Genomic DNA, 12,053 nt, shown 5'->3' with positions numbered 1-12,053 from the left:
TTTCACAATGCACTTCTGCCATGACCCGCCCCCCGCCGAATTTTTATTGGTTGACGTGTGTGTGACGATTGCTGATATACGCCTAGTCCAGGGGTCGGCAACCCAAAATGTTGAAAGAGCCATATTGGACCAAAAATACAAAAAAGTAATCTGTCTGGAGCGGCAAAAAATTTAAAAACTTATGTAAGTGTTATAAGGAAGGCAACCCATGTAAGTGTCTATATTAGCCTACTATTAAAATGACTATGTGTCGCAGGCTGACGCAAATATTTGTTGAAAGAAATGTTGAAATGTAATATTTATTCTACACATTTTTACAACATTGGAAAACATTAGTAAAACTTCTCCTAAGGTGAGATAACTCCTGGAAATGACTGTCTTAGAATGGCCAAAGGGTATAGATGTGTGTGTCCAAGTTAAAGGAAACGGCAGGCCGTCTTCTTCTAATGGATTTATTACAATCTTTGCAAGCTGGCTAAGGTTTGCAGAGGTCTGGAACAACATGGCACACAACTATCAGAAATGCAGCCAATATTACATACAGATAATGTGTCATGAGACATGCACATAAAAATTAACATAAGAAAAAAGAAATTAAATGAGCTCAAATATACCTACAAAGGAGGCATAATGATGCAATATGTACATACAGCTAGCCTAAATAGCATGTTAGCATCGATTAACTTGCAGTCATGCACTGACCAAATATGCCTGATTAGCACTCCATAACAAGTCAATAATATCAACAAAGCTGTCCTTTTTGCATTCACCCACAGTATAAAAGGTTTGGTGGACAAAATGAGACAAAGGAGGAGTGGCACAAAACACGTTTTTCTTTGGCAGTGTCGGAGAAAGTAATACATGTAAACAAACTGTTGAGTCACAGTCCACACAACGGTGAGGTCATGGGCCGCGGAAATTAGTAGGACAAAACGGCGCTCGCCAAATACTCTCATCAGTGGGCTTTCTAACAATTAGGAAGGTTTGTGTCGTGTTGGTCCTCCTACAGAAACCATATTACAACAAAAAATATATTTTGCACCCCATTTTTCCCCCATTTCTATCCATTTTTTAAAAAGCTCCATGGAGCCACCAGGGCGCCGCTCAAGAGCCGCATGTGGCTCTAGAGCCGCGGGTTGCCGACCCCCGGCCTAGTCTCTTACGTGAATGAGATAAATAATATTATTTGATATTTTACGGTAATATGTTAATAATTTCACACAAGCGTGCATGGGATTTTTCAGGAGGAAATATTGTTGCGTTACAAACATTTGTGTGGTGTTGCCTCCTTATTTGTCAAACTATGAAAAAAACTGCGACTTATAACCCGAAAAATACGGTATTTTTTATTCTGATTCCGACATTGGAAGCAGCGGACGGAACCTACAAGCCAGTTGCTATGCTCCTGAGCAAGGCGGCATCTGATTGGCTGACGGCAGCATGACACACACATTTCGATTTTGAGTGCGCCTTATAGTCCGGAATAGGTGAATGGAAATGAGGAAAGAGAATGTTTTATGCCCAACATTCTGAATGTTACTGTTTAAAAACCCAATTCAGCAAATCAATTGTCTTTTTTCCCCTCTGTTTTGAAAATCCTCCAAAAAATGAGCAGTCTTGGTACAAACTTACAAATTGAGCAAATAAGCTTTAAAGTTGTTGCAAATGTTATATCAGCTCATTTTTATCGACCTATTTTTGGTAGTTGTGTGGAGAATGCCACTCGTACAAAAGCTTGTAAAGATTAATAAATAATAAATATGATCGGGTTTGTTATTTGACATTGATACTGGCCGAGAGTTGGTGGGGGGCCGAGGGTGGAGTCGGCTCTCTTGGTTGCTTTGTTGGGTCTGCTCCCATCTCTGGCCATGCTCCCCCCACCCCAGCAGACGATGGGGTAGAGGCCTCCACAGTGTATATGTTTTTTTGTTGTTGTTGTTTTACTTTTGTGGCTGTGTGTAGAAGGCTGGTTGCATCAGCTCTGCTCTTTTAATGTCCTTTGTGTTCTATGATGTTTCCCTCTTACACACATGCTTGTGTGTGCTATGGCTATGATGTTTTTTTCTCTCCTTGGCCTCAGCGATCCTGTTCTGTCTCCCTGTAATGTTTGTCTGCTAAATGAATGGGATTGTGCTGAAAATCTTAATTTCCCCTCGGGGAATTATTAAAGTACCGTATTTTTCGGATTATAAATCGCTACGGAGTATAAATCGCACCGGCCGAAAATGCATAATAAAGAAGGAAAAAAACATATATAAGTCGCACTAGATATAGATGTGTGTGTCCAAGTTGAAGGAAACGGCAGGCCATCTTCTTCTAATGGATTTATTACAATCTTTGCAAACTGGCTAACGTTTGCGGAGGTCAAATATGCCTGATTAGCACTCCATAACACACATATGTCAGAGTCAAGGCCCGCGGGCCATATCCGGCCCGCGAGAAGGTTTTTTACGGCCCTTGGGATGATCTTGATTTATTATTAGAACCGGCCCGCAGACCGCAGATCTTTTTTTTTTTTTTTTTTTTTTTTTTTTTTTTTTTTAGACCGCAGATCTTTTACACGCACCAAGCGGATGCCGGTCCAAGGTTCCGAAAGGGGGCGAGCGGCCCGCTGGGACGCGCCTGCCGGCCGAAGGGCTGCAGCCCGGCCGTCAGTCGCGGAGCCCGCCGTGCCACGCGCGCCAAGGGGGCGGGCCGAAACCCGGCCCCGAGGCCCTGAGACTTCTGCTTTGTTTCCCCAAACCGCGCGTCACCGCCGGGCCCGCACCACCGTCGGGCTGCAGCCCGAGCGTCGGTGGCGGAACCCGTCATGTGCCGCGCGCGCCAAGCGGAGCGGGGGGGTCAAGCGGGCCGAAACCCGCAGGCCACCCCCTCACCACGAGGCCCTGAGACTTCTGCGTTTGACCCCTACGCGCGGCCCGTCGGGACGCGCCCGCCGTCAAGCCACGAGGGCCAGCCGTCGGGTCGCGGAGCCCGCCGTGCCACGCGCGCCAAGGGGCGGGCCGAAACCAGCGGGGGGTTTCGGGCACCCAACTCGCCTCCCTCCCACGGAGGGAGGAGGGGGGTTTAATGTGAACATTACTGTGCAATCACATATTTAGAGTTTTTACTCAATTCAAGTTTAAAAGTTAAAGTTTAATATTTGTTTTCACTGCATGTTACTTCTCCTTAAACAAAGTGTTGTTTTTGATTTATAGATTTTTGCACTTTATTTTATTGTATTTCAATTTAATTATATTTTAAAAATATTTCAGTTGAGTGGATGATAGAAAATTGCTATTATTGTTTTTTTCTTTGAAGTAAATTTAGCCCACTTTTGCTAAAAATAGAAAATATAGGCTACTGATGGTGCCTTGAATACCGGTTTCTTTCATTTAATGTTCATGTTATGGGGATTTTTATATAAAGGAAATTTGTCTTTTGTGTCTGTTGAAAATTAAAGATTACTGACAGAGCCATAAGAAAATATTGCTTTATTTATCTGATCATATTGGAATATATTTGTTAGGTTTTCAGTAGGTTCAATTAGGTTCACTAGACTATATGCGTCATTTAAAAATTTTTCAATGAACATTCGAACAGTCCGGCCCTCGGCTTGTAGCTAAATTTTTTATTTGGCCCTCCGTCCATTTGACTTTGACACCCCTGCCATAACAAGTCAATAATATCAACAAAGCTGTCCTTTTTGCATTCACCCACAGAATAAAAGGTTTGGTGGACAAAATGAGACAAAGGAGTGGCATAAAACACGTTTTTCTTTGGCAGTGTCGGAGAAAGTAATACATGTTAACAAACTGTTGAGTCACAGTCCACACAACGGTGAGGTCATGGGCCGCGGAAATTAGTAGGACAAAATGGTGCTTGCCAAATACTCTCATCAGTGAAGCATAAACATATTAAACAGTGGACTTTCTAACAATTAGGAAGGTTTGTGTCGTGTTGATCCTCCTACAAAAACCATATTAAAACGAAAAAAAAATGTTTTCCTCATTTCTATACATTTTTGAAAAAGCTCCATGGAGCTACCAGGGCGCCGCTCAAGAGCCACATGTGGCTCTAGAGCCGCGGGTTGCCGACCCCCGGCCTAGTCTCTTACGTGAATGAGATAAATAATATTTTTGGATATTTTACGGTAATATGTTAATAATTTCACACATAAGCGTGCATGGGATTTTTCAGGAGGAGATATTGTTGCGTTACAAACATTTGTGTGGTGTTGCCTCCTTATTTGTCACTACTCCGGCCAAACTGTGAAAAAAACTGCGACTTATAACCCGAAAAATACGGTATTTTTTATTCTGATTCCGATATTGGAAGCAGCGGACGGAACCTACAAGCCAGTTGCTATGCTCCTGAGCAAGGCGGCATCTGATTGGCTGACGGCAGCATGACACACACATTTCGATTTTGAGTGCGCCTTATAGTCCGGAATAGGTGAATGGAAATGAGGAAAGAGAATGTTTTATGCCCAACATTCTGAATGTTACTGTTTAAAAACCCAATTCAGCAAATCAATTGTCTTTTTTCCCCTCTGTTTTGAAAATCCTCCAAAAAATGAGCAGTCTTGGTACAATCTTACAAATTGAGCAAATAAGCTTTAAAGTTGTTGCAAATGTTATATCAGCTCATTTTTATCGACCTATTTTTGGTAGTTGTGTGGAGAATGCCACTCGTACAAAAGCTTGTAAGGATAAATAAATAATAAATATGATCAGGTTTGTTATTTGACATTGATACTGGCCGAGAGTTGGTGGGCGGCCGAGGGTGGAGTCGGCTCTCTTGGTTGCTTTGTTGGGTCTGCTCCCGTCTCTGGCCATGCTCCCCCCACCCCAGCAGACGATGGCGTAGAGGCCACCACAGTGTATATGTTTTTTTGTTGTTGTTGTTTTACTTTTGTGGCTGTGTGTAGAAGGCTGGTTGCATCAGCTCTGCTCTTTTAATGTCCTTTGTGTTCTTTGATGTTTCCCTCTTACACACATGCTTGTGTGTGCTATGGCTATGATGTTTTTCTCTCTCCTTGGCCTCAGCGATCCTGTTCTGTCTCCCTGTAATGTTTGTCTGCTAAATGAATGAGATTGTGCTGAAAATCTTAATTTCCCCTCGGGGAATTATTAAAGTACCGTATTTTTCGGATTATAAATCGCTACGGAGTATAAATCGCACCGGCCGAAAATGCATAATAAAGAAGGAAAAAAACATATATAAGTCGCACTAGATATAGATGTGTGTGTCCAAGTTGAAGGAAACGGCAGGCCGTCTTCTTCTAATGGATTTATTACAATCTTTGCAAACTGGCTAACGTTTGCGGAGGTCAAATATGCCTGATTAGCACTCCATAACAAGTCAATAATATCAACAAAGCTGTCCTTTTTGCATTCACCCACAGAATAAAAGGTTTGGTGGACAAAATGAGACAAAGGAGTGGCATAAAACACGTTTTTCTTTGGCAGTGTCGGAGAAAGTAATACATGTTAACAAACTGTTGAGTCACAGTCCACACAACGGTGAGGTCATGGGCCGCGGAAATTAGTAGGACAAAATGGTGCTCGCCAAATACTCTCATCAGTGAAGCATAAACATATCAAACAGTGGACTTTCTAACAATTAGGAAGGTTTGTGTCGTGTTGATCCTCCTACAAAAACCATATTAAAACAAAAATTATTTTTTTTCCTCATTTCTATACATTTTTGAAAAAGCTCCATGGAGCTACCAGGGCGCCGCTCAAGAGCCACATGTGGCTCTAGAGCCGCGGGTTGCCAACCCCCGGCCTAGTCTCTTACGTGAACGAGATAAATAATATTATTGGATATTTTACAGTAATATGTTAATAATTTCACACATAAGCGTGCATGGGATTTTTCAGGAGGAGATATTGTTGCGTTACAAACATTTGTGTGGTGTTGCCTCCTTATTTGTCACTACTCCGGCCAAACTATGAAAAAAACTGCGACTTATAACCCGACAAATACGGTATTCCTGATTCTGATTCTGACATTGGAAGCAGCGGACGGAACCTACAAGCCAGTTGGTATGCTCCTGAGCAAGGCGGCATCCGATTGGCTGACGGCAGCATGACACACATCGGGGGTCTCTCGACTGTCCAGAGAGATTCCCGTGCATACTAAACAGGATGCCTGACATGCGTCAGTACCTCCTCCAGGTCTTTTTGACCTCAAGCAAGCAGGAAGTGAGTGAGTCATGCATGCACATAAAAGGGGGTGGGACTTACCTTCCGTGGGTGAGGTTTTCAGTCGTGCGCACAGTCCCTCCACGCCCCCGTAGTCCTCCTGGAGCTTGACCACCGCCTCGGTGCCGCGCAGCTCCATGAGCGAGCGCAGCTCCATGAGTGAGCAGCCGAAGCCCACCGCGTGGTTGCCATCGTTTATTTGGTTCTTGGCGTAGAAGTCGCTGTTGGACATGTCCCCCATGATGTCACTTCAGTTTCTTATTGCTATGAGGACGGGATCTGTCTCCGAGTTGTCGACGAAGAAAGGAAAAATGCAGCTTATGTTAAAAAAATTTAAAAAGAAAGGGGGGGCTGCAGGGGTGGGGGGGCGATTCCAGGTGAGCGTCCGACGGCCCCGGTGGTTCGAGTCCTGAGAAGGTCACGCCGGTCCTTTCCGAGGGAGGATGCGGAGCTCAGGCTCACCACGGCTGCAGTCCAGACCCGCTCCATGCGTGGCTTCCCATCGCTGCCATTGGGTGCTCGCCTCCTCTACATGGTGGTCCTCCCCATCACTGCCAGGAGACAGATGGAGAGAAGGAGGGAGGGGAGAGAGAGAGAGAGGGAGAAGGATGGGGTGGGTTAGTCCAGAGAGGACAGAAGGTGAAGGACGGAGCGTTTGCGGCGAAGACGGCGGAACCACAGCCTGCTGCGGTAACTGTGCGCTGCTAGGTAGCGCCGCTGCTAACCTCATTCTGAGAACAACCAGGGAGAGAGAGGGGGTGGGGGGTGGGGGGGGGGTGGAGGAGGAGAGAGAGGAGGATGCTCCTCTCGGATGCGGAGAAAGAGGAGAGGAGGTGTGCGCGGGCGGTGTGAGGGGGGGGGGGATGCTCTGACGACAAAATGGAGAGGCGGCACACAGTCGGAGGAGGACGAGGACGGTGGTGAGGAGAGGGTCAGGGAGGGGGAAGGAAGGGGGAGAGGGAGGTGGGGGTACGGCGTGGCATGTCTTGTCTGTGCCGCGTCTTCAACGTTATCAGACACACTTTGATCATCCAGCTCCAATTATAGACTCATTCCTGCCTTGGAAGAAAGCCACTATTGGATGCAGACTCTCATTTCCCAAATTTGAAACTTTTTTTTTAAAATTCACATTAAGAATGGTTTGGAGGGCGTGAGAAGGCGCCAGGAAAACAATTAAGCTCTCGTTGCTCGTTTATGAACATCGTTGATGAACAATTGTGTCGCAACGACACGGCAGCAACACAACCGATGCAGCAAACTGCTCGCTCAGCATTTATAGCGCTGTCAACAAGCGTACGGCAAGTGGACCACAACATGACTTTTATAGCGCATAAAGAGGTAGATAAAGCTACCATGCATGACTTTTACAGGGCATACAGAGGTAGATAAAACTACCATGTATGACTTTTACCATACAGAGATGGATAAAATTACCACACATGACTTTTACAGCGCATAGAGGAGGTAGATAAAACTACCACACATGACTTACAGCGCATACAGAGGTACCTAAAACAACTACATTTGACTTTTATAGCACATACAGAGGTAGATGAAACAACCACGGAGGACGTTTACAGTGCATACAGAGGTATACAAGACTACCTTGCATGACTTTTACAGCGCATACAAGACTACCTTGCATGACTTTTACAGCGCATACAAGACTACCTTGCATGACTTTTATAGCGCATACAGAGGTAGATAAAACTACTACATATGACTTTTACAGGGCATACAGAGGTAGATAAAACTACCATGTATGACTTACTGTACAGAGATGGATAACATTACCACACATGGCTTTTACAGCGCATAGAGGAGGTAGTTAAAACTACCACACATGACTTACAGCGCATACAGAGGTACCTAAAACAACTACATTTGACTTTTATAGCACATACAGAGGTAGATAAAACAACCACGGAGGACGTTTACAGCTCATACAGAGGTATACAAGACTACCTTGCATGACTTTTACAGCGCATACAAGACTACCTTGCATGACTTTTATAGCGCATGCAGAGGTAGATAAAACTACTACATATGACTTTTACAGGGCATACAGAGGTAGATAAAACTACCATGTATGACTTACCGTACAGAGATGGATAAAATTACCACACATGGCTTTTACAGCGCATAGAGGAGGTAGATAAAACTACCACACATGACTTACAGCGCATACAGAGGTACCTAAAACAACTACATTTGACTTTTATAGCACATACAGAGGTAGATAAAACAACCACGGAGGACGTTTACAGCGCATACAGAGGTATACAAGACTACCTTGCATGACTTTTACAGCGCCTACAGAGGTAGATAAAACTACTACATATGACTTTTATAGCGCATACAGAGGTAGATAAAACTACCATGTATGACTTTTACCATACAGAGATGGATAAAATTACCACACATGACTTTTATAGCGCATAGAGGAGGTAGATAAAACTACCACACATGACTTACAGCGCATACAGAGGTACCTAAAACAACTACATTTGACTTTTATAGCACATACAGAGGTAGATAAAACAACCACGAAGGACGTTTACAGCGCATACAGAGGTATACAATACTACCTTGCATGAATTTTACAGCGCATACAGAGGTATACAAGACTACCTTGCATGACTTTTACAGCGCATACAGAGGTAGATAAAACTACTACATATGACTTTTATAGCGCATACAGAGGTAGATAAAACTACCCCCCCGCCCCCTCCACACCCCTGATTGTAAATAATGTAAATAATTCAATGTGATTATCTTGTGTGATGACTGTATTATGATGATAGTATATATGATAGTATATATCTGTATCATGAATCAATTTAAGTGGACCCCGACTTAAACAAGTTGAAAAACTTATTCGGGTGTTACCATTTAGTGGTCAATTGTACGGAATATGTACTTCACTGTGCAACCTACTAATAAAAGTCTCAATCAATCAATCAAAAACCACACATGACTTTTATACTGCATGTAGAGGTAGATAAAAGTACCAAACATATTTTTTATAGCGCATACACAAGTAGATAAAAGTACCAAACATGACTTTTATAGCACATACAGAGGTAGATAAAACTACTACACATTACTTTTACAGCGCATACAGAGATAGAGAAAACTACCACACATGACTTTTACAGTGCATACAGAGGTAGATAAAACTACCACACATATTTTTTATAGCGCATACAGAGGTAGATAAAACTACCAAACATGACATTTATAGCGCATACAGAGGTAGATAAAACTACTACACATGACTTTTATAGTGCATACAGAGGTAGATAAAACTACTACATATGACTTTTACAGCGCATACAGAGGTAGCTAAATCTATACTACACATGACTTTTACAGTGCATACAGAGGTAGATAAAACTACCAAACAGGATTTTTACAGCACATACATAGGTAGATAAAGCGACTACAGATTACTTTTATAGCGCATACAGAGGTAGATAAAACTACCAAGCATGGTTCATAAAAACTGCATAATGTCAAAATGTGGTTCAAGTTCTCATTTAATTGTGTAGCCCACACAACTGGTGAAGCTATTCAACAAATCCTGCCCACCAAAGCTTTTCATTTGGCCCGCTGAACATCACCCAAATAGGCTTGATGAAGCCATTCAAACTAGGGTTGCACATGCATGCAGTACTCCCACCACCCCACATGGGGGCAACAGCGAGGAATGTGTCACCATGAAGCAGCAGAGGGGTGAGTAAAAGAAGACGACTCATTCAACCATAAAGATGTTTAGTTTGTTTTGTATTGAAATTGATCACTTTGTATTTGTGGTCGTGTTGTTGTTGTTTTGTAATTCTGGGCGATCAGAGCTCGTTTAATACATGTAACGCTAAATGTGACCAGTAGAGGGCAATAACAGAACACCTTACTATACTGTTGGAATGTTTATTTTATGTTCATATTTTCAGTTTTACAATCCAAAATGGAAAAAGAAAATAAATATGAGGAAGAAAAATCATTCAAAATAAGGAACATCGATACCCCAAAAAACTTCCTCAAAACCTGTTAACTATTTGCACACGCTGGAATCAATTAATGGGCAGAACAATTAATTTATTGACAGTGCAGTGTGAAAAACAACGTGTTTACTTTGTAATAATGTTGTCCCGATACTAATATTTTGGTACCGGTACCAAAATGTACTTCAATACTTTGATACTTTTTGAAATAAAAGGGGACCACAAAAAATGTTATTATTGGCTTTATTTTAACAAACAATCTTAGGGTACATTAAACATGTTTCTTATTGCAAGTTTGTCCTTGAATAAAATAGTGAAAATACAAGACAACTTGTCTTTTATTAGTAAGTAAACTAACAAAGGCTCACAATTAGTATGCTGACATATGCAGTAACATATTGTGTCATTTATCATTCTATTATTTTGCCAACATTATCAGGGACAAGCTGTACAAAAAATTGTATTAATCTAGTTATTTATTTACTGCTAATATCTGCTTACTTTCTCTTTTAACATGTTACATCTACATTTCTGTTAAAATGTAATAATCACTTATTCTTCTGTTTGGATACTTTACATTAGTTTTGGATGATACCACAAATTTGGGTATCAATCCGATACCAAGTAGTTACAGGATCATACATTGGTCATATTCAAAGTCCTTGTGTCCAGCGGCAAAACATAATATGAATTTTTTAAAAACGAAAGAAGATATTGTGATGCCAAAAAATACAGATGTAATCATAATAGTATCAACTAGATACGCTCCTGTACTTGGTATCATTACAGTGGATGTTAGGTGTGGATCCACCAATGGCGTTTGTTTACATTGTGACGCCGGTGAGCTACGGTGTGTAGTGAAGCATGTTTAGCAACTCCTCGTCCTGCAGGGATGATACTTGTAAGAAACGTACTTTGTCGCCATGGAGGCGAGGATTAGTGATTTAGAAGTAGCTAAAACACTGCCGACTGTGGCTGGACTTTAGCCGCTAGCTAGCTAGCCATGTCTTAAAGCACCTCTTCCTGAGGGCTTTTCAGTGTTATAACTTCACCTTTATCCTTAATTTTTAAGCCAAAATACGTCTGTTCTCCCTTTTCTGTCTACACACTGTCTGCTTGTAAGTACTCCGTGATTGTGCGCTGCCGAACATGCTCCTCTGCTCGTAAAACCAGCAATGTCACGACGTGACAACGACGGGGGAGGGCGGAGGGAGGACCGGTACTTTTCAGAGGCGGGATAGTACGGAATATGATTCACTAGTATCGTGGTACTATACTAATATCGGTATACCGTACAAAACCTACTTCGTAATTAAGTCAAATAAGTCTGAAAGGCATTTTCTGACGAAACATCCACATTTTGATGTCCGGCCCCCGAGCTCTTGGACTCTTGAAACTGCGGGGCCCTCTTCATTATGTAGTTGAATAGTCCTGTGCTAGTCTATTAATTGAATAGAGGTGTTAATTGGACATGACATGGTAACATGGCACCTCAACATTAGGGGGGGCGGTACCCCACCAAAATGCCATGTGACAGTAAGATGTATTGTACTGATTGATTGATTGATTGAAACTTTTATTAGTAGATTGCACAGTACAGTACATATTCCGTACAATTGACCACTAAATGGTAACGCCCGAATAAGTTTTTCAACTTGTTTAAGTCGGGGTCCACGTTAATCAATTCATGATACACACGTCATTTGTCATTGGCCGATTGGGCACAAAGGATTTTGCTCCACGACTTCTGCCTAGCAACAAGATTTACCTACTCACTATTGTTTTTTAAAGCATTAGCAAACAAGCAATAATGCGAATGAGAGATCATTTATTCGTCATCAATGACTTACACTCCCTCCAT

General features: G+C 42.3%; 1 protein-coding gene across 9 annotated transcripts in view; it reads right to left on the bottom strand.

Moving 5' to 3' along the window:
- The window catches only part of atp2b2 (ATPase plasma membrane Ca2+ transporting 2), a 316,595-nt gene that overhangs the window by 201,502 nt on the left and 103,040 nt on the right, over positions 1-12,053 (bottom strand). For all 9 annotated transcript variants that reach the window (XM_062037840.1, XM_062037839.1, XM_062037833.1 and 6 more), the window contains one exon: positions 6,231-6,739. In XM_062037840.1, the coding sequence (XP_061893824.1) occupies positions 6,231-6,429 (199 nt within the window). In that variant the 5' untranslated portion in view covers positions 6,430-6,739. The remainder of the gene's footprint in view (positions 1-6,230; positions 6,740-12,053) is intronic.

The sequence above is a fragment of the Entelurus aequoreus genome, linkage group LG26, assembly GCF_033978785.1.
Source record: "Entelurus aequoreus isolate RoL-2023_Sb linkage group LG26, RoL_Eaeq_v1.1, whole genome shotgun sequence".
Lineage (NCBI taxonomy): Eukaryota > Metazoa > Chordata > Actinopteri > Syngnathiformes > Syngnathidae > Entelurus > Entelurus aequoreus.
Note: the sequence above shows the minus strand (reverse complement) of the source record. Positions and strands in the feature narration are given on the sequence as shown.